Below are 23,517 nucleotides of genomic sequence, written 5' to 3'. Positions count from 1 at the left end.
AGAAAAGAGTTAGTTTATGTCATCACATCCTCTATGCCATCATTTATAAAGCACAGACAAATTTCAGAGATGTTCATGCATGGGGGTGGAGGGTAGGGTGAGTACTTCTCGGAGCCAATGAAGTAGGACATGCCTGCCAGAAGAAGTACTCTATCCTGTGTCTCAAACTCCTATTCTGTGGCCTTGCCCTTTAAGTCCTTGGCAGAAGGACTGTGAGTAGGTTATGCAAAAGGCACTCTCAGAGCATTAATTTTTGAGTGAGCAAACTGGTTCACAGTTGTGATAATAACAACAGCATACTTTCATACAGCACTTGGCAATCTTAAAGCACTTCCACAGACATCATCTGCTAATCCTCACAATATCCCTGGTAGGTGAGAAAAGCAAATATCATTAGCCCTATTTTACAGTTAACAAAACAGGCTCAAAAAGGTCAGTTGTCCCAAGGTCACAGAGCGAGTAAGTGACAAATGGAGTTTAAACTGACATCTTTCTCTCTCTCTATGCTAGATCTGTGCTTTCTGTTTTATGAGACAAAGTCTGAGGTTAGGACTATTTCAGCATGTCCAGTGAAAAATTCCGTAAGTAATGACTGACCTCTGAATTTTGAAGTTCTGCTTCTACTCACCACTATTTTGCTAGGAATGGTCCTTTAAGGCCTAAAGTGGGTATGGGATACTGGAATGGACCATAATTTTCCTATGCCCTGGATGTCACTGTCCATGACCTAAGAGACAGCAGTCTCAGCACATTCATGTCATACTACACAAAGAACTCAGGATTCAATAAAATATCACCTCTGCAACAACAACATGAGCATGGCCTCGTATTTTATTAATGCCTTCTTGAGTTCAGACAGAAGGGCCATGGGATTCCTGAATACACAGGCAACAAGGACAATGAGAACTTGATTCACCTCTGGTGGCAGGGAGACCTCTGAAGAGCAACGGTAGAGAGCCAGAGGTGGTCTCCCAGCCTCAGAGAGGAAAACAATGCATGACACAAGCTAACCAGCCTTTCTGGTAGGGAATATTAACTTTATCCTGAAGAAGAGCTTAGATATCTGCATGCATAAAAGAAGGCTCCATCTCCAGCCCTCAGTTCTTTCCTTCCTGCAGTCAGACCTCCAGGAGTCCTCTGCCCTTACAGAATCAACAATCCCTTCCTTATTTGTTTGCCTGGACTTCTAATTCTACATCTCCAGTCCAATCCTCTCACTTAGGCTCCTGCTTTCTCTCAAGGCAGTCCCAGCCCTCTGTCTTACTGCTTCTCCAACTCATACTTTATGCTGCAGCCTAACTAGAACCACTTGCCATCCTAGTTCAGGTTTGCAGAACTAGGTACTGAGCTACGCATTGTACAGTGTGCTGGTCCCAAAACATGTTTTAACTTTCTTCGTGATTTTATTCAAGCTTTTATGTCTACCAAGAATGACCTTCCCCTACTACCCACTACCAAAATCCAACTTGACCCATCTTTCAGGGTCTAGCAATAATTCCATCTCTTCCTGGAAGTCTTTTCTGATATTCCTAAATACATATTTGTCCTCCCTCTCTCCTTCCTTATGTGCTACTGTCTCTTACAGCACATGATTTGGTACCCTTATGATTTCACCATTTGCCATTCCCTCATTAGCCCCTTACAAGCTTTTTAATGCTGTGTCCACGTTGTACTCATCTTTACCTTTCATGCAAAGGGCTCTGCACAAAGAAAGCATCCAACAAACATCTGATCTACTATCTACCATATTTCTGCTTAGTCTCCTATCAACAAGAGGGAGTCTAGCATAGATTGCCTGGGTTCAGAATCCTGGCTCTGCTATTATAGCTTTGTGATCTTGGGAAAATTATTAACCTCTTTATACTTGCGTTTTCCCCTTTGTAATAAAGATGATACTAACAGTATTTATTTTATATGATTATTATGGGAACTAAAATGAGTTAACATTTATAAAGTGTTTAGAACAGTGCCAAGTACAATTAAGTGTCACATAAGTATTTGTTAAGTAAAATAGCTGCCAAATGCATCATTTTCCTTCTTAAAATTGCTTTTCCTCATAATTTATCCATTTTTGCTAATGGTGCAAATTCTTCCCAGCTTTCCAAGATCAAAACTTTGACCCTTTTTTCTCCTCAATGCCTGCTACTCAGCTCATCACCAAGTCTCCCAGATTCATGAAAGACACTGCCTAGTTTACCTGCCTCTTCCCCCAGTTTTCATGGCTTCTAGGAGTTTATAACCCCCTCCTTGATCTCCAGAACATGCATCTCTACCCAACTCCAGTCCAATATGAATTGTGTAAACAAAGTATTTGAAAACATTCCTCTCTTTCTATCACATCTCTGCTCTAATACCTACAATGGCAACCTATCACCTCCAGAACCAAGTCCAAATTGCTTTGTCTGTCTCTACAGATCCTCTTTAATCTGGTCCTGCCCTCCTTTCCTAATCTTATCTCCCCTATGTCTCTACCCCAAACATGCTAATCTCCTTGTGGTCCTGTAAAGACATCTGCTTGTTTCTACCTCTGCTGACATTGTCCTTTTGGCCTAGCACCCTATCCCCTATCTGCCTAAATCCCCCAAATCTATTTATTCAAGGCTAACCTCCAGTCCTAACTCTGTACTAGAAAATTTCCAGTCTTAATTTATCTTCTCATTCTCTGAATCCTATAGTGTATTTTACCTTTTTGCAATTATTATATTTTGCTTTATGTCACTTGCTACTGATTCATGTGAGTTTGATATCCCCAAATGGACTGTAAACCTCTCAAGATCAAGATACATGATTACTAGACCCCCTTAGCATCCTTCAAAGAAAATACCAATCAAGGAGCTTAAAAAAAATCCCTTAACCAATATTTGATTTTGAACTTGCCTCTTACTTCCTTTTGGAGTCAGGAAGTGGAGAGAATGGGACTGCACACCCACCTAGCTGATCCTGTATGCTGTGATCACAGATGGTGTGGAAACCCTACCTGGGGGATTTGCTATAGCCAAAAAGCCTGTTCTTTCTGTTGACAAACGCCAACAATCTCTGTAATTTAGGTTGCCATATGGTTCGCCCAGCCCTGTAGCAAAATTGGTTTCTCAGGAATATCAAAGAGACCAAGCAGACCAAGTCTCCTATCTATGGAGTGCAGAGAGGTCACCTTGAGCTGACCCTCCCAAAAACAGGAAGGCATAGGACCTCCAAGGACAAGCCAAAGGTCAAACAGACGTAAAACTGACATCCCCTGAGAGACCTGTCAACTGAATCTACTCCTTCTCTGGAATCCAGCAATAGGCTCTCTCCCCTCAAGACTCCTGAGACTACCCTAGAGGAACCCAGCTGGGCAGGGCAGAGGGAAGAGGTTACACTATCCTCACTGTAAGGAGAGAGATGCCCAAAGTCATGGTTTTATTTTTGTTTTCATAGTACCTGGTCCTGAGGGTTAGTAACAGAGTAAAACAATTTTTTCTTTTTCTTTTTTTTTTGAGACAGAATCTCACTCTGTCGCCCAGGCTGGAGTGCAGTAGTGCAATCTTGGCTCACTGCAAGCTCCGCCTCCCAGGTTCACACCACTCTCCTGCCTCAGCCTCCTGAGTAGCTGGGACTACAGGTGCCCGCCACCACGCCCGGCTAATTTTTCGTATTGTTTAGTAGAGACGGGGTTTCCACTGTGTTAGCCAGGATGGTCTCGATCCCTGACCTCGTGATCCGCCCGCCTCGGCCTCCCAGAGTGCTGGGATTACAGGTGTGAGCCACTGTGCCCGGCCAGAGTAAAACAATTTTATCACCAAGCCAGTTGTCCTAATTTGGGAGGGACGATCCTCATTTTTTGATCAACTCTTCATCATTTCCCCCATGTTCCCTCTTTTATGGATTTCAAAGGCAGGAGGAGGTCAGGGCCCCATTATCTTCCTAAATTGCCCTAACCCCACCCATCCAATTATCACAGACTTATGGAAGCTGCTCGGGTTTGAGACTCAGAAGGAAATGCAGGGGAAGTCCAGCTTCAAGAAAGAAATTCAACATTTGAGACATCTAGATTGTCTCTCAACCCAGGATTTTGCTAAACTTTTCAAAGAAAAACTCTAAACCCATGCAGTCTCTAGATTTCGAGGCTATTTTTATGCCACTTACCTAATAGGCTCAAACACTCTCTTCACAAGCTCTCACAGCTGAAGAAGAAACTACAGTTTGCTGAAAACAAAAGCCCAGAATGTAAGTACAACCTGCTCAAGGCCATACAGAAAGCAGTGGACTGAGACTGAACCCAGGGAAGCTGATTTCCAGGAAGGACTTTCATTATTTCAAAACAAAACAAACCCCTGACAGGTCTGATTAGTCTCCTCTTCCTCAACTAAACACACATAGCCCAATACTCCTCTGGGCCACCTAAAAGCAGCTGCTGTCACTTCTGCTTGCCGGATTCAGACTGCAATTCTGCCATTCCTTTTCAACAGTCATCCTGTGCACATATCTGCCATCTCTGTAGCACAGCAGAAGGCTCTAAGTATCAAGAAGGCCCTGGATAAATCACTTATGATAAATAAGCCTTGATTTTGAACCAGCTTTCCTGGCTGTGTTCCTTGTGTATGGCACATGCAGGTACACTGCAGAGTCACACAGAAGAAATTGTTTTTTCACTAATTTTTCCCTCAGTTAATGTTTATTGAGCTCCTATTATGCACCAAGTACCATGAAGTTGATCGGGATACAGTGGTATAAAAAACAGCCATATTCTCCAATCGTGAATAACCTTTTCAAGGTGCTTCCCATAGAAGCTAATAAAACACACTCAAATTCACATATCAGAGATTTGGCTTTTTTTCTAAAGTGACTGTCTCAATTTACTGCCTTCATATTTCTACCAATATATATATACCTAAGGTCAAGTCTTCCATGAGCCAGACGCTTATTCCCAATGGCCAGTTTTAATCCCAAGATAAAATCCTGAGGTCACGCTCTTCAAGTCACCCAGCAGTTGTTAGTTAACTTAAATAAGGCACAAAAAGATAAAGAAGATACATCTTTTGCTGCAGCTCCATCTTGCACTCAGGAAGCTCACAGTTTGGAGGACCGCACACACACTTGCCCTCCTCCCCCATCCGACTATGCCAAGTGATAGACTAGGCCTTTATGTTTACAGAAGAGCAATGAACTGCTACAGAAACACAGGAGGCCATGATTCATTCTGACTGAGGGGATCACAAAAAGCTTTGAGGAGAAGTGGAATCTGAGCTAAGCCCAGAAGGAAGAGGAGGCAAGAAACTGACTGAGAAGAGGAAATGGAAAGGCATACTAAGCCAAGGAAACAGAATAAGCAAAAGCACTAAAGGATACAAATGTAAAATTTGTTTGAAATTGTCAAGTAGATAATTTTAGCTACAGCAAAGAGTGAATGTGGAAGAGTGGACTAAGGATCACAGATGGGTGGGGGCCAAATTGTGGAAGGTCTTGCATGCCCTGTGAAGAAGTTTCTCTTTATGCCACAAGAAATAGGAAGCTATTGAAGATTTTTGGGTTGGGAAGAGATAATTACTCTGTTTTAGAAAGTGAATTCTAGCAATAGATAATAGAAGAGAACAGAGACTCTGAAACTAGAGAATTTCATTTACAGCTACTAAGGCAGGCTAGGTGAGATATAAGTATCCAACTAGAAGCCAGGCACAGTGGCACATGGCTGTAGTCCCAGATACTTGGGAGGTTGAGGTGAGAGGATTGCTCGAGCCCAGGAGTTCCAAGCTGTAGTATGCTATTATCACACCTGTGAACAGCCACTGTACTCCAGCCTGGGCAACACAGTAAGATCTCATCTCTAGAAAAAAAAAAAAAGAAAAGAAAGAAAAGAAAAGTTCCAACTAGAGTATCATGAATGAAAAGAATTGGACTGGGGAGACTTTGCAGTAGTAAAAACTGTCATGACTTGTCAATGTCCTCTATACAGGGGATGAGAGTGAAAAAAGAGTCAAAGATGATTTTGACATTTCTAACAGCTTGGAAGACTAGATAAATGCTGTTATTTAAGATAGGAGTGTCCTAAACATAACAGGGTATGGCAAGAAGATACTGAGCTCAGTTTGAGACTTTTTGAATTATATCTTTTGTTAAGACCTCGGAAAGATCAAAGGCAATGCCTCAAAGAATGTTTGAGACAAACAAAAGTCCTTTCATGGGTCTTTTTTGTTTTTGTTTTTCAGACAGGGTTTCACTCTGTCCCCCAGCCTAGAGTGCAGTGGTGCAATCACAGCTCACTGCAGCCTCAACCTCTCAGACTCAAGTGATTCTCCTGTCTCCAAAGTAGCTGAGACAACAGGCATGCTCCACTATGCCTGGCTAATATTAAAAAAAAAAAAAAAATTGTAGAGATGAGGTCTCTATATGTTGCCCAAGCTGGTCTCAAACTCCTGGGTTCAAGCAATTCACTTGCCTTGGCCTCCCAAGGTACTGGGACTACAGGCATGAGCCACTGCACCAGGCCTCCCCATAGATCTTAAGAATGTGCCTCACAGATCCTTTCTATTAAATAATAGGAATTCTACAAATCTTAAAGAGTATTCTCCCACTGCAGCCTCAGAGGGAACTCAAAGTACAGAAGAGCTTATGTTAAGAAGATTTGTGGGTGTGGCTTTTGTCTAAGGCAGTAAACCCCAATAAGATTCACCAGAAAAACCATACACTTTTTAAAAGAAGTATATAGTAGTCTCCCCTTATCTATGGTTTCACATTCCATGGTTTAATACAATAGGATATTTTGAGAGAGAGACCACATTCACAAAACTTTTATTACAGTATATATTGTTATAATTGTTCTATTTTATTATTATGTGTTGTTGTTAATCTCTTACTGTGTCTAATTCATAAATTAAACTTTATCATATGCATGTATGTGTAGGAAAAACACAGTATGGATAAGGCCTAGTACTAGCTGCGGTTTCACACATCCACTGTGGGTGGAACATATCCCGCATGGATGGAGGGGGCTACTATACCAGCGGGAACATCACCAGCTTGGAGGAAAAGGGACATCTACAAGTAGGAAGCAGGCTGAGAAAACTGCTTAGCTGCAAACACGGGCTACCTCTTATGGAAAAAGAGTAATTCAGAGGACAGAACCAGGAACCATAGGGTAGAACAACAAACAGTGAAGAACCATTCCCAAGCAATAGGACTGAGACCTACTCACATTCCAGGCTGGATTTCAAAACTGCTAGGGACTAGAGACTGATGTTTCCCTCCTTTCTAAATGGAATCATCTGCTGTAGATAGAAAATTAAAGAGACATGACAACTAAATGCGACGTAGGATTCTAGATTGGATCCTGGACCAGGAAAAGGCCATTAGTAAGACAATTGGCAAAATTTGAATAAGGCCTATAGATTAGCTTATAGTATTGCATCCATACTATTAATGTCCTGGTTTTGATTATTTTACATGTTGTGTCATTTGAGGAAGCTAGGCAAAGAGTATTTGGGAACTCTGTACTATTTTTGCAACTTTCTTGTATTATAATAAGTCTGAAATTATTTCAAAATCTAAAGAAAAAATAAAAAGAGTCATTTTTAAATGTAAGTGTTACCAATCTTTTAAAACAGCATCTGTAGTAGTTATCCCAAATCTATCCCAGTGTTGTATTTGGTGTAGAAGACAGATAACTTGTCTCTTGAGTTCAGTCTTCAGATCAAGAGGAGCAGTACTCGAGTTGCTGTACTCATCGAAACGCATTGAGGAATCTCAAGTTCACATAGACCTGATTGAGACGATGAGACCCTGGCTCCTGAACCTGAGCCTAATGCCATAATAAATGAGACATTGACCAGGGGGCAGGGGGGAGGTTTTGGGTAGGGATGAGTATATTTTTCATGGGTGAGGAATATAAATAATTCGTGCCAGAGGTCAAACTGTAATGTCCACAAATGCTTTGACCTTCCTTCCACCAAAAGGTGGTGTGTAATTCTCCTCCCCTTGAATCTGGTCAGGTCTTACTTAGTAACTCTCTTCTAATAAGTAGAATGTGGTGGATGTGATGCTATGTGACTTCTGAGGCTAGACCCTAAGAGACAACAGAGCTTTTACCTGGCCCTCCCTTGGGATGCTTATTCCTGGGCCTAGCCTTGGTACTGTGAGGAAACCCAGGCAAGGTCCTTGATCCTCAGACCTGGCTACACTCCCAGATGAAAACCAGCCAGAATTATTTGCCTGACATGTCAGAGAAGAAACTTTGAAATGACCTTGTTGCAACAACTGTCTGACTGTTCAGCCACCATCTGACTAAAATACATGAAAGATACTAAACCTCCTAGCTGAGTCCCTCAATTCCCAGGACTGTGAGAGATTATAACAAATAACTGTTGCTGTGTTAAGCAACTCCATTTTGGGGTGTTTTGCCATACCACAATTGATAACTGTCATAGGCAGGTAGAAACTGGGACTCAAAAAAATTAAGGGACTTTCCCCAAGTTTGCACAGTGAGTAAGGAACACACTCAGGAACAGAGTCACATACCCATCTGAATCAAGTCATTCTCTTTCCACTAATGACAGACATGACAGTAATTGCAGCTAGTCTGCATTGGATGTTTTCTATAAGAAGGCACTGTTCTCTAAGCACTTAATGTGGAGTAATTCACCAAATCTTTATCACAATGCTATGAGGTAGGTATTACTGTGAGCCCCATAATATAGCCAGGAAACCTGAGGCACAAAGAGGTTCATTAATTTTCCCCAGGTTATCCAGCTAGTAAGTCACAGAGTAAAGACTCGCCTTTAAAAGTCAGCTCCAGGCTGAGGCAGGAGAATTGCTTGAATCTAGAAGGCGGAGGTTGCAGTGAGCTGAGATCGTGCCACTGCACTCCAGCCTGGGTGACAGAGCAAGGCTCTGTCTAAAAAAAATGCTCCGGCGTGCAGTCATAACCATTCTGCTATGAACAGATGAAACCTTACAATCAGATTTCATAAGTTGAGAGAAGAAGCAAGGACAGCGCCTAAGGGACTGTACCCTCTACAAAGTGGCCAAAAGAAGACATGGTGATGGAGTGACCTGAGAAGGAAAGGAGAGGGGAAAGAGGTGTGTCAGAAAACCAAACGCTATGACAGCATTCCTGGAGGAACCCATGGCAGGATCCACAAACCAGCTTCATTTTTTAAGGCTGACTGGGTCAACTGCAAGCCAACCATAAGGCTCCTCTCCCAAAGCCACATTGTTAGTAGCAAACTCCTCCACAGAAAGTAATCTTTGAACCCTAGAATGGAGAGTTATGTCATTGGATTACTCCCTGAGTCATGTGGACAGAGCAGCACTATTGATCGCCCTTTTCTCCCTCTTACAATGAGAACACTCACTCCTACTCTGGAATGATTAGGCTGTTATTTAACTTCAGACATGAGGAAAGTAAAGTGTTGTACTTAAAAAATATATATATGGTTCATGACCTTGACCCAATGAAACCCATCCAAACCACTGGGACTCTTTACCAACTCAATGTTTTCTTTTAGACAGAGCTCCCTAGGATGCACTAGTTTTAGGTGTTCCCTTTACGGAACTAAACTAAAACCAATGTTTTTAACTTTTTTTACTTCTGTAAAACAAGCTCTGGACGTAAGACAGACCATTCACCAGAGGCCCTGAGGCTGTAACACCACACAGGAGAAGTGCAGAGCCCACATTGTATGTAGGCATAGGTGAAGCAGGGGAAAGCCTGGCAGAGGTGAAAACAGCACTTCCAAGGGAACCAGTCTCAGCTCCAGCTCCCGTTTGCCCTCTCAGTTGACTGAGTGTAAACCATACACAGTGGAAACGTACTTAGATAATTTACACAGTAAGAAACAAATACGGAAAGCTCCCTTCCAATCTGGGAGCCACCCATGTGCCTCCCTTCAACTTACAAATTAGATTCTTTTCAGCAGAAAGACCTTTCTCCTTTCTCTCAGAGGTGGTAGTGTCTGGCTTTGCCCAGATGGTAATACTACGTGGCTCTACATGGTGGGATTTTCTTAGCATTGGCCTGAATCACCTGGGCTGAGCTCTGGAGGTGCCACCTGAAAGGAATCTCTGTCAGTACTTGCCCAAGACAACTTAATGTATATGTTACTAAGACACCAGTGAATGTTACTAGCCTTTTTGGAGAAAGCATTCCTTTTGAAAATGAGACCTGGAATTATGGAAGATGACTTCCGGGAAGAAAAAAAAAAAAAAACTCCATGTTATGTCCAAAAGAATCCAACCTAAGGGAAACTTAGCCAGATTTACCAGATTTGGTTCCACCCTCATCCTATCCCAGGCTTGTGCCTACCTCCCCACTAGGTCTGTTAGATCTAAGGTCTAAGGAAGGGTTGGCAATTTTATACTGGAAATTTCTGTAAATTTTCCTGATTCTTGACAATGGGGGAGAAGAATGGATGTTACATTCAGAGAAGAGCAATTCTATCAGCAGGCCTAAGTAGAAAGGAAGGAAGCCAGGTGGGATGAGGTGAGAGAGGTGAAGCCTCAGGTAAGAGAGGGTCAGAAGTAAAACCCATACAAACAGACTGTGAAAAAGAAACCAACCAACAGTAAGCAGTCAGACAGGCTGTCTTTGGAAGTCTCAGGTCCTTTAAAAGCAACTCTTCACTTACAGGCCTTGGATTCATCCTGTGACAACTGGATTCTGTCATGGTGTGAGACTCCTTCCTTTTTTTAAAAAAATTTTTGTTTTCACTTTTTTCCCCTAAAATCAAATCAACCAGTAACAATGCTAGAAAAGTTGCCCTGGATGCAGCCCTGCTGTTTTCTCTCATCCAGAGACAGAGATTCAGACATGACAGATCATCTGCTTAATCACTACCTGATCCATCCTGACTGGTAAATAAATCCTCCTCTCTAAAGCCATACAAAGTTACTCCAGAAAAGAGGCATCAATGGGGCAGTGCTTAAGAAATCTATTGCTGGTCTAAGCAAGTGCAGCAAGGTGCTGTATTGAGATCATACCTATGGCCAAAGGCACCAGTGGAAGGGACTTAGAGACACAAGGATGCTGAGTGCCACAGCCTTCTGCAAGGTGGTGTCCAACTTGGAGCTGGAGGAGAAGCCCACACCCTACCCAATACTTCAGCCAAGCAGACATGGCAGAAAATGCCTCATTTCAAGGGAATGGTGAAAGAATGAACATGCCAAAGGAGAAACATTAGGAGAAAGCATTGGGCTCCCACCACCGCCCTTTCAAAACGGAAACCAGTGATCAAAGAACCAGTACTGCCCTCCAGAAGCCCCTAAATTATCTACTAGGCAAAAAGGTGCTACTCCTAATTCGTGATCTCAGCTTACTACAAAAAAGGCACCTGGTCATACCTCTCACCTCTGAAGGTATTCAGCCTGAAGCGTGAAGAGGCCAGATTAAGAGTGCATCTGGGCGTTCCAGTGAGAGACCAGAATAAGGAATATCCAAAAAGTACCAGTGGCAGGTGACACTGGTAAATTTTGCAGAATGCCAACTAATCAAAACACAGAAAAAGAACACAAGCCAAAATGTTGACATACATGAGAAAAACTACCTAAAACATGAGTTTTAGTTAATTCTAAAACTCAACAAAAGAGGACAATTACTTGCAAGAAAATAAAGAAACTATGGACTACTGAGAAAAAAAAAAACAGAACTGAAACATGACCAGGAAGCAAAATTCCTCCCTCATCGAAATGTCTGAAGGCACTTTTCATGGTTGTCCCTTAGCCTGGGCTGTCATTTGATGAATCTTGAAATGTGTCTAGGAAAAAAGTGGGCAGCAAATGCTCCCACTGCTCCCCTTTTACTTGGCAATACCAGCAATCAAATATTAAAACTTCACCATATTTTAAGTTACTGCCCCTAAAGATCTTACCACCAGGTAAATGAGATAAGATACTGGTCCATCAAAGGATAACTAGCAATACACGGCATTAAATGATGTGTTATATAAATAATACAGGCCACAAATACTAATACTTTAAGAATAAGAAAAAATAAAGACTACTTCTTGAGGTCAGGGGATTCATGGCCAGCCAAGGACCTGTGGGGTAATAATAACGAACAAATATTTAGAGGAAGAACCCCCAAATGCATTACTTTCTGTGTTTTCATTTTCTATAAACATAGTGATAGCACTTAATAGAACTGTTATGGGTATTAAATGAGATAATGCATGTAAAATAATTGGCAGTCTTTGTCCTACAAACACTTAAAGAGTAAAGTTTCATACTTTCATCAGGTTTCACATATCAATTAATTATTTAAAATAAAAATAAAATCACACAAACTCAAAAAATATCACCTGTTACATGATCACATCTCTATTCCTGTGACCTTGGGAAGCCACCAGATATATTACAACTCACTACAGAAACAGGAGAGAGACAGGATGAGTGTGAACCTATCTCCAACCCTGGAAACCCCCAAATCAAAGCAGGATGAGTCAGGGACCCTCTCTGAAAATAAGGAAGCTTTCAGCCATCTTCCAGGGACTTTCAGCAACTTCTCCTGACAACAGCAAAAATGTAAGATAAGACCTACCGAAGTCAAAGAGCGCGGCTGGCAGGACTTCAGAACTTGGTTCACCCCACTAGTATGATGGGAGTTTGAAAGAGACACTGTGGATTATGCATCTTAGTCCTCCCATTTGTGAAACAGAGAAAAACAATATCTATCTGCAGCCTTCTCAAAAAATTGACCAACACATACCTATGAGCACATCAAGATCTGTAGGCTACTTGGGATCTCCACAGAAAGAGCATTCATATCCTGGGACTCACATGGATGTCTCCACAATGAGACCACACACATAACGCATTCTCTTCTCACCACCACCTCCACCAGATCTAGCCCAATAACTCTCAAGTTGAAACAAATGGGGATATCTGGGAGAAAAACATCGTTGTTCATAAAAATGTTTCCTCTTGCCTGCCCCCGGTCTTCTTCTGGAACTTAATATTTTCATTTACCTAGTCTTCCTGCTCACTTTGGTTAATAATTAACATTTGTTAAGCAAATTATATGTTAATTATTTTACATGCATTATTACATTTAATACTCATAGCAATTCTATTAAGTGCTATCACTATCTTCATTTTACAGGAAACTAAGATGCAGAAAGTAACTTGCCCAATATCACCCAGCTGGAATATGCAAAAGATGGTTTCCTTTTCTTTTTTTGAGACGGAGCCTCACTGTCACCCAGGCTGGAGTGCAGTGGCGCAATCTCAGCTCACTGCAACCTCTGCCTCCCAGGTTCAAGTGATTCTCCTACCTCAGCCTTCCGAGTAGCTGGGACTACAGGCGCGTGGCACCACATCCAGCTAATTTTCTGTATTTTTAATACAGATGGGATTTCACCATGTTAGCCAGGATGGTCTCGATCTCCTGACCTCATGATCCACCTGCCTCGGCCTCCCAAAGTGCTGGGATTACAGGCGTGAGCTACCGCGCCTGGCCGCAAAAGATGGTTTCTAAACCCAGGTCCATCTGACTGCAGAGCTCAAACTCTTACTCATTACACTGTTTTGAGTCGACTTTTTTTTTTTTTTTTGAAGGAAGGGCAGCTATTAAAAACTTTTAGCTGAAATCATACTTAATTGTGAACATCTGAATGTTTTCCTGCATGAATAGAAAAAAAATGTCTGCTCTTACCACTTCTATTCAACATTGTACTTTGGCAGTCCTAGGCAGTGTAATAAGGCAAGAAAAAGAAACAAATGAGAAACAGATTAGAAAGGAAAAAATAAATACATTTTTTTCATTGACAACACAATTATGTACATAGAAAATTCTAAGAAATATACAAAAAGAAAGTTGATAGAACAAATAAGTGAATGTATTCGGTCACAACATACAAAGTCAATATATGAAACAAAACAAAACAATGATATTTCTACATACTACAATGAGTAACTGAAAAATGAAATTAAATTAATAATACCATTTATAATAACATGAATAGAATGCCATAGCAAAAAAAACACGAAACTTCCAGCTAAGTTTAACGAAATGTGTGCAAGACCCATTCACTGAACTACAAAATGTTACTGAGTTACTTTTAACCTAAGCCTTCAAATACTACTTACATAATTAAGAATAATTCGTCAGCCTAGCATTCAAGACTGATTAAAATATCACCCTAGGCTGGGCACAGTGGCTCACACCTGTAATCCCAGGACTTTGGGAGGTCAAAGGGGGAGGATCACTTGAGCTCAGGAGTTCAAGACCAGCCTGAGCAACACGACAAAATCCCATCTCTGCAAAGAAAGAAAGACAATATCACCCTAATCTACCTCTCCAGGCTACTCATTTTCATTTCCCTTTCATTCTGTTTTTTTTTTTTTAATTCCACAAACATCCCCCCTCTAATACTGAGAATGCTGCTCTTGCTGCATGAAATACATTTAATCAATTGATTTGGCCGGGCGCGGTGGCTCAAGCCTGTAATCCCAGCACTTTGGGAGGCCGAGACGGGTGGATCACGAGGTCAGGAGATCGAGACCATCCTGGCTAACACGGTGAAACCCCGTCTCTACTAAAAATACAAAAACTAGCTGGGCGAGGTGGCGGGCGCCTGTAGTCCCAGCTACTCGGGAGGCTGAGGCAGGAGAATGGCGTAAACCCGGGAGGCGGAGCTTGCAGTGAGCTGAGATCCGGCCACTGCACTCCAGTCCGGGAGACAGAGCGAGACTCCGCCTCAAAAAAAAAAAAAAATCAATTGATTCATCTCTATTCCCAAACTACTCTCACCTCAACTATCTCTGATTATTGGAAACCCTTCTCAAACTGCTTCTCCAAGAAACGTTCTTTAATCTTCTAACCAGATATTATCTTTCTTTCCTTTTTGACTCTTCTCCTCCTCCCAAAAGCACTATGTTGGCATATCTTATAGTGTTTATCGTATTCTAAGTTAAATTACTGTTACATGATTGTAAGCTCATTGGTGATGGCGACTGTATCTGATGCAGTTTCTCTAAAGTAACTTGTTCTTTACACAGAATATATATTTAAATACTTGTTGAAGCAAACATTTAAAAGATTGAATTAAAAGAAAGTTCTTTTTGTAATAAAACTTTTGGGATATCAAATTGCATCACTGTCACAATAGAATTCATGATGTCCTGACTTTTTGCATGGGCTGGACCAGGTGTTTAGCCATTTTGTGACCTTCCTCTCATTCAATTCTGAGGAATGTTAATTCAGCCTGGCTTCTGTTAGTTGGATCAATATCAAGATCAACACCAAGTAAAACATCGCAGCGAAAAGGACAAAGACAGATCCTCAGTCTTTATATAACAGATCAGGGAAAGAAGGTGTAAGGGAGCCAGTGTCCTCAGCACAGGGCAGGAAACTGTGAATGATAAACAGAACTGGGGATTCAGTTTCTGGGGAGAGAAAAAAAAAAGTAATCTGATCATCACATCTTGGAGGTCTGCGTTGCTTGCAGAATACAGAAACTTTCTACAGTACCTAGGCCTCTGCTGCTCTAGAAACATCTGCAAGGGTAAATGAAATGTTAACCACTAGTCCTGTCCCACACTCAGGAGGCTAGCAGCACAATCTGGTCCTGAACAGAGGCACAGAGCAGAGCTGACAGGCTCTGGAAGTGTCAGGCCTCTGTCCCAGAGAAGGTCCCTGGAGATGGCTATTTGGATCTTACTGCATATACAAAGTGGGAAGGGAATGTTACTGTAGAATGGAGCTCATATGCCACACTCTCCCAACTAGCCAGAGAAGGAAGGCTTCTTAACTTTATTTCATAATTATCAAAAACATTATAGCTGATTAGCAGCAATTAATCACACTCCATAAGTGTGAATTTGTCTTTTGACCCCAGACTGGCAAAAGCTCCCTAGCTCTTTGCCTGGGTACAGGATGTCCTTTCATGTCATCCTAATACCTTTTAGTCATCCTCTATGTGTGCTTCAGTTCTTACAACCTGACATGGAGCTCTAGCTCAGCAAGATTCATCTGCATGTATTACTGTTTTTAAAGAAGTCTGCTTTAATTAAATATAAAGTCATTGTTCGAACTTGTCATAATTTAGCACTTCTACTGATTAATTCATCTACTTTCCCTAGTTTTTTAAAGAATTCCCTGTATCATCTCTTGAAATTCATAAACTGGACTTATTTCTATGTACAAATTCCAAAAAGTTAGTGGGAGGAGAGGGTTAACTTGCTAGAAACAAGTAAGACCAAAATCCCCACACCATATACACCCATCCATCCAAGCACAAAATTTGGGGGGAAATTTCTCTTACTTTTAGTGTAAATTATACTAACAACACTTCAGACCTTGCAAAGAAAGATCTAAGAACAAGTTGTTGAAAACTGCATTGGGGAAACTTCAATGATACTGATATCACCATTCCTTTCCCAAATTTTCAAAATTGCCAAATGCCACTAAGCAAACAGCGTTTAGAAGGTTAAGACTTCTGCTGTTTTGATATTTGCATATTTACTTTTTTCCTATTTATCCAAGTGGCAATTCCCTGATCCTCTGAAATTGTAATGCTATGTTCAAATCAGTTACCTTAAATGTACTTCAGAACAGTATTCAGGTAGCTAAATTCCCTGGAATTGTACCAGCTGTGCATGAATATGGTCCAAATCAAACTCTTCATTGACAACTGGGGACTCTGGCTTCTGAATGAAAATCAAAGCAATCATGCAACTGTGGAGTTTTCTATCTGTGAAATCATGTGATCTCCCACATGGACGCTACTGTGAGATCACAAGCGGGTGAAACAATAAGAATTGCTGTATGGGTTGAGATGCAGCCCTGAATCTCAGTGATAAACCTTTGGATCTCTCCTTTGAGCATCCCAATTAAGACTTATAAAATGTATTGTCATGGAAAACTTAATGGCAAAGTATCTGAAAAATAAGTTGGTATTTTCATTCCTGAACCTTGAATTATATCTGTGAGGTAAGGTATTGAGAAGAGAGGATCCTTTAACTAGACACTTGAGATAGAGGACTCAGAGATCATTAGAACTAGGTGGATAAGATTTGGGGCCAGGTTAAGAAAATATGTACTACCTGGGAAGAATTTACCACAAAATTGACTTAATGGCAAAATTAACATTCTTCCTCTGTCGAAAGAAAATATAAGACTACTTTGGGCCGGGCGCGGTGGCTCACGCCTTTAATCCCAGCACTTTGGGAGGCCGAGGTGGGTAGATCATGATGTCAGGAGTTCGAGGCCAACCAGGCCAAGATGGTGAAATCCTGTCTCTACTAAAAATACAAAAATTAACCAGGCGCAGTGGCAGGTGCCTGTAATCCCAGCTACTCGGGAGGCTGAGGCAGGAGAATCGCTTGAACCAGGGAGGCAGAGGTTGCAGTGAGCCAAGAATGTACCACTGCACTCTAGCCTGGGTGACAGAGCAAGACTCCATCTAAGAAAAAAAAAAAGACTACTTTGAAAAACATTGTGTTTTTAGAGAAACACACACTTCAAGAATAAATTATTCTTGAATATTTTACCACAGAGCCTTAAAGCTGGGTAGCTGAGAACGGGGGTTAAGAAGGAAACTTTTCTTCATATATTTTTATGTATTTTCTGAATTTTGAGCCATATAAGTGTGTTACAGCTCCAAAAATATAAATATAATTTCGTAAAGAAAAAACTAATTGATATTAGAAAATAAAATTAAAATTCCCTAGATAAAAGAGGGTGGTAAAGGGGAAGCACATTTGCTTTGATTAGCGGCCAAGAGGAAGTTAGTCACCTAGATTGTTAATACACCACCATCCCTAGCTCCCAAACTGTTAGTTAATTCAAACCGATGGTTGTTTTATTTTTGTTTAAATTTGGGGGTGGGCAAGTAGTAATCTACTTTCCAAAAGAAAAAAAATAAGAGGGTCTTTTCCAGCAAGATCTTTATTCTCCACCGCTCAAATCCCATTAACACTAATCAGCACAATGATTAAGCACATTGTGGTTAAGTACTCTAGTTGATAATGATTCTTTTGGAAGAAAGGTTCCCATAGCGACAGGTAAAGGCTATCATCAAACTCAGCTTTTCAGCACAGGACTTGATGTCACAGGTCAGAGAGTTAAGATTGTTTTAGTATTAATCTGGAGGCTTTCTTTAACTTCACTTGAGTTTACCCATTCAAATGACACTGATGGAGAGTCCTTCTATAAACCAGGCAAAGTACGAAACACTGGGGGGCAGGAGAGCTAGGAGAAAGAAGACCTCAAAGATAAGCTATTGTTCCTGCCCCAAGAATTGCAGTCTGCCAAGGAAAGCAGCCACTACAAGAAATAATGACATTAGGGTGGTAATTCAATCCTTAAATCTGCAACCATGCCTCTAGTCCTCATCACTAGCACTGGTCAGTTTCTAATCTAGTTTCACTTTCCCATCTTCAAGCTGCAGCACAGCTGGGTTTCCAGCTGGCTAGGGAAGAAAAGATTCTTTAAATAAACAGCATTTTAAAAATATGTAGTCGCTTTTGCTATACTGAATTTTGTGAACCACCTTTCTCTAATATGTGAATCTGGGTGGCACATTAATTTAAAACTATCCTAAAGAATGTAAAATTCCCCAGGAATACACCTTTCCTTGTTTAACAACGAAGTACACTATACACTGGAAAATCGCTAATCAGGAAATCCCAAAGAAAGAAATGATCTTTATTTTTTATGCTATTTACTGCATCTATTCAATAAGGAAACTGCTTAAAAACATGAATATAAGAAAACAACAAGATAGGGTGTAATTATACCAAAATATATGCAACCGTCTTTTAAAATGCAGGACTATTTGCAGAACAGGATGCTTTTATAACATTGTACAGTGTTGCTAATCCCTGCAAGGTCTTTCTAACTCTTTTTCCTTGCCTTTCCACAGAAGGTACAGAAAACACCTCCCTCCAAACATGCAATCTTCTAAGAAATGCAAAGATTTTACTCAACTCTATCACCAGATGTACTCTTTCTGGATAAATGATACCCATTAGATATGTAAAAATACCACTCTGGCAGGTCTTGCTATTCCAGCAAGACCCCTGTCTACCATTCCCCACCTTATATCACAGACTTCAAGTCAACATTTCAGGGTGGAAATGAGCCATTTACAGGGACTGATAAGAAGAGGTCCAGTGTGACCTCCTGCATTGATGCTCCTGAGGCCAATTTTTAAACACAATATTATCCCTCCATATGGTGCCCTCCCCCCCAAAAAAAACCCACAAGATTTCTAGATGACCTCCCAGGGAACCACACCTCTCAGACACTCAGACCTGAAACTAGCTAAACAAAGCAACAATGCAACCTCAGTTGCTCAATATAACGGCCACGACGACAGTTTCCAAGTGCCAGTTTCTCTATTTTGCATTGGGGAAATCTGCTCCAAGGAGAAAATGTTCCCAATGACCCTGTGGCCCAGAGGGCTTTCTTTAGAATAGAAAACAGAACATGAATTTGTTAGTTATTTCCTGCTAAGCACAAGGACAGTGTTGTGGTTAGTTAGGATGATTTTGTTTCCTTATTTAATATACCATTACCAGTACATGTTTTCTTTAACCACACAGCAGAAAATAAGAAAATGCAGTTTATGCTCTTCTGTTATATTATCACCAATTCCACAAGTCTCACAAATAGGTACTTTAATTTCTAATCCCCTTATATAAGGCTCCCCAAAATAGTACCTATTTATACACTTTCCTTTGAATATCAATTCAAAGCAATGTTTTGCATTCTAAAATGTTTACTGTCATACACATTCCTGATCCTTGATAATTTGTGATATGTGAGGGCCCTTCCTTTACCAGTGACTGCAGTTCTAAATGTATCTTTTTAAGAACTGTACTACACATGCTATTTTGATAATATGAGATGATCATAATCTAGAAACAGACCATGTTTCTGACCCTCAAATCTTTCATGATTTCTGCATTTAACTGTTAAGCTATTAAATACTCACTAGAACAAACAATGTGTAATTGATGAGGCATATTGTGTTGGGGGAAGGAGAAAGTAGAAGGAGGGAGACAAGGGAGCAGTTACTCTATGGGGTTGTCTGACAAAGACCGTCAAGTCCTCAGCGGCCCAGACTAGCGATTATGTGGAGATATACACTGTGCAAATGCAGGAGCAACTCACCAACAACCAAACAGAAGCTGTCCTTGAACAAGGTTCAATAAATATTTTTACTATCTATTTTCCACTGTATAATACTGTTTCACAGCTTCCCAAGGGATCTCAGATAAAATACTCAATAGAATTAAAAAACTAGAAATTCTTAGCTGGTCTCTGCTTGTCATCACAAAACATTTCAGAACATAAAACTAATATTAAAAAGCAGTCGACAATATTCCCAAGGATAATGTCAGGGTGATAAACTGCTGTTATCCCCCAAAGATTTCCCCTCCTTATTAAGACATTGCCAAGATTCTTCTCATTAAAGTGATCACAGTTTAACATAGTTAGTGCCTAGATATACTCCCATAACTAAACTCCTAAAATTTGCCTCCTGAAGGGAGTGGGGGAGGAAAGCTTCCAAAAGTCATAGATATTGATCTAGAAAGATGAGGGCAGCAAAACTTACTATAAGCTGTTACACATATTTTGCTACTCAAACAAAGCCTGTCTACACTACCTAGAATCAGTTGGTAAACTGGTAAACATACCAATTTCTATGAGAGTCCAGGACGTCTATCATAATTCAGCGATTACACAGTCCAGCAAGTCATACCACATGCCAACAAATTCAGCTTTAGTTGGGACAAAAAGAAACCCCAACGTGAATAAGCACGAGACGGGCTTACACCAAATACTCCAGTGTGGGTCAATTTGATCTGAAATATCTTACTAAGAAGTAAGTACTGGATTCAGGGACAAGAAGAAAAAGCTCTTAGACTGACATTTATTTGACTTTTGACATGGGAGACTTCCATTCCCAGCTGCAGAGATCTACAGATTTCAGTGTTTTGTTTCTAATCACCTGCATTCCTGTGCAGCATCCAACATCATGAAGATGAAAGATGCAGTCAAATACATCTGGCGAGTAAGACGTTAGAACTGAACTTAAAGCATTCAGCAGAAGTAAGTTACTCTCTTTCATCATTATCGCAATCAACAGACCTTGTAATATCCCCCAGAAACAGCTATTACAAAAAAAAAAAAAAGAGGTGACTGCTTGCTAGTCTTAAGAAAAGGATGGGCTACCTGCTTAGCAAAGACAGACAATCACGATGGAGAAAAAACCTGGAGCCACATGGAGGACGGAAAACAGTAGCAGAAAAAGTCCAACTCTGCCTGCGCCAGCGGTGTGGATGAGCAGAGCAACGAGCCCAGGAGAGGAAGGAGGGGGCGGGGGCGATCATTCCCTAGGAGAACTTGTAAGCGGAGGCCTTCACAGCCTGGGAGTCTGCCCAGCTGCTCCTGCAGACCCTGCCAGCCTGGGCACGGCAGGCCCGCGGGAGCAGAGCGGGCAAGGCCTCCGAGGGTCACTCCTGACACAGCCTCAGGCCAGCACCGCCAGGACCTCTCCGTTTTTCCTTCCGCTACTGGGCTATGATGGCAGCTTTCCAGCCCCACATGCCACACATCAGCCGCAGATCCCCGCTGGCACAGGCCAGCTCCTCCCTCCGACCCCCGCCCCTGGCACACTTTGAGCCTGATCCTCCTTCTCTCCAGCCCCAACCCCCCACCCACCCGTGCCAGGCGCCCTGCCCAGGGGCGGCCCCACCCCCCAGCGCCCGGACTTTGCCAGGCCCGGGCACCTGCAGCACCTCCCCGCCCCACCCCCATTCTCCACCACCTCGCCCCTCCCCCCTTTCTCCAGCAAAGGGAGGGGGCGACTCACCGCAGTCAGTGCACAGGATCTTGCCCACCTCTTTCTTGAGATTTTTGCCGTTGGTGTCGAGGGGGGCAAAGGCCGTCTTAAAGACTAAGGGCTGTTCTGTGGGCTCCAGGAAAAAGATGTAGCGCTGGTTCCTTTCGAGCGGCGCACAGGAGCCCACGCTGATCACCTGCTCGCGCTGCAGCCCCCCGCTCCGGAGCGGCCACTTGTCCAGCACCTTTACCAGCGCCACCCGACCCGAGGCGGGCGGCTCTCGGGTGCTGTTGGAGCTGGAGCCGCCGGCTGGGGCCAGCCCCTGTACCTTGCCCTCCACCACCACGGGTGCCTTGTACGCCTGGTCCTGCACCGACTTGAGGCTGGGCGAGTAGCAGGCGAGCGACACACCGAAGAGCAGCATGGAGAAGCCGGGGGCCGGGTCGCGCCTCATGCCGCCGGCGGCTGCGGCTCGCGAACGGGCGGCGGCTCTCCGGGCTGCGGAGCTGCGGGGCTGCGGCTGTTGCTGCGGCCGCGGCTCTGGGGGCGCAGCGGGACGAGAGATGCTGCTGTTGTTGCTGCTGCTCCTGCTGCTGCCGCCGCTCTCGCTGCTGCTGCTGCTGCTCCTCTCGCTGCTGCTGCTGCTGTCGCTGTAGCTGCTGCACCGACCCTTCTCCAGTGGCGGCGGCTGCAGCGCTGAGCAGCAAACCTGCCGCATCTGGCCAGGCCATTTGGGGGGCTCCGCCGCTCAGCCGCCGCCGCCTTGGGAGGGGAAACAGAGCCCGCTGGAAAACCGGAAACAGCGTAACGTTAGCGCCTCTTAGCCCTCCACCGGCAGCCCGGGGAGGTGGCCCAGCTAGGGCAGGGGGCAGGCGGCAAGCGGGCCGCGATGCGCAGCGCGGCGCAGCGCAGCGCTCCCACCCTGTGCGCCAGGACCTGGAGGAGGATGCGGAGGATGGGACGCCCGCCCACTTGCTCTCTCGCGCCCCCTCTGCCCCCGGACTGAGTGGGGAGCGCGGCTTCTGCAGGGGAAGCTTGGGACTGCACTGCTTTAGTGCCCGCCTTCAGCCCGCAGGGGCGAGGGAGGAATCGTGCCACCCTTTGCTCTCGGGATTTATCGGTATGACAGTAGGGGTGGTGCGTGAGAAGGCGGAGAAGAGATAACGGGCTCCTGACACCATCCTGTGAACGTGGGAATAGGACGCAGGGCGTGCCCCCTGCCTTTGGCCGGCAGCTGTAGGAGCCAGAGAGGTTGCCATGGCCAGGGTGGCCGGCCAGCCTCTCTCCTCTTGGGCTGTCCTCTTTCCTAGGAGGACCCTGGAGCCCAGCCCCTAAATGATACCACGTGCTCGGTCCTGCCACCGCCTGGTGAGAGCTGGATATTCGACTTGAGGTGGGGGAGGATCCCTGCTCCGTCATTATGGAAAGAGTTGAGCTACAAGGTGTCTTGTCTCAGCATTGAGGACACCGAAGTGGTGGCTGAGAAAGGGTCGAGTCCCCAACACTCTGGCCTTTCTTCAGCAGCCACGTGGGGATCTGGCTGAGCACTGTACAACCTCATCTTTTAAAAATCTGCTAAGAGAGGTGGGGGGCTTCTTGGGAGCCAATAGAGAGCCAGAGCCTGTCAGGGCCAGAGGCTGCTCCTTAAAAAACGGTTTTTGGTTTTTTGTTTTTTTTCCAAGGCTGATGCTTGCAAGAGGCAGAAGAGTTTGCCGCACTGGAGCCAGCATCTGATTTAAAGCACACACACACACACACA

At 43.2% G+C, this 23,517-nt stretch overlaps 1 protein-coding gene across 3 annotated transcripts in view; it reads right to left on the bottom strand.

Moving 5' to 3' along the window:
* Positions 1 to 23,517, bottom strand: part of NRG2 (neuregulin 2) — a 271,056-nt gene that overhangs the window by 177,107 nt on the left and 70,432 nt on the right. For 2 of the 3 annotated variants that reach the window (XM_033181023.1, XM_033181026.1), the window contains exon 2: positions 21,789 to 22,543. In XM_033181023.1, the coding sequence (XP_033036914.1) occupies positions 21,789 to 22,476 (688 nt within the window). In that variant the 5' untranslated portion in view covers positions 22,477 to 22,543. Of the gene's footprint in view, positions 1 to 21,788; positions 22,855 to 23,517 lie in introns of those variants that run through there. The other variant, XM_033181024.1, reaches the window with a different exon arrangement.

The sequence above is a fragment of the Trachypithecus francoisi genome, unplaced genomic scaffold (assembly GCF_009764315.1).
Source record: "Trachypithecus francoisi isolate TF-2019V2 unplaced genomic scaffold, Tfra_2.0 Lachesis_group2, whole genome shotgun sequence".
Taxonomy (NCBI): Eukaryota; Metazoa; Chordata; class Mammalia; order Primates; family Cercopithecidae; genus Trachypithecus; species Trachypithecus francoisi.
This window is presented reverse-complemented; position numbering and strand designations above follow the sequence as displayed.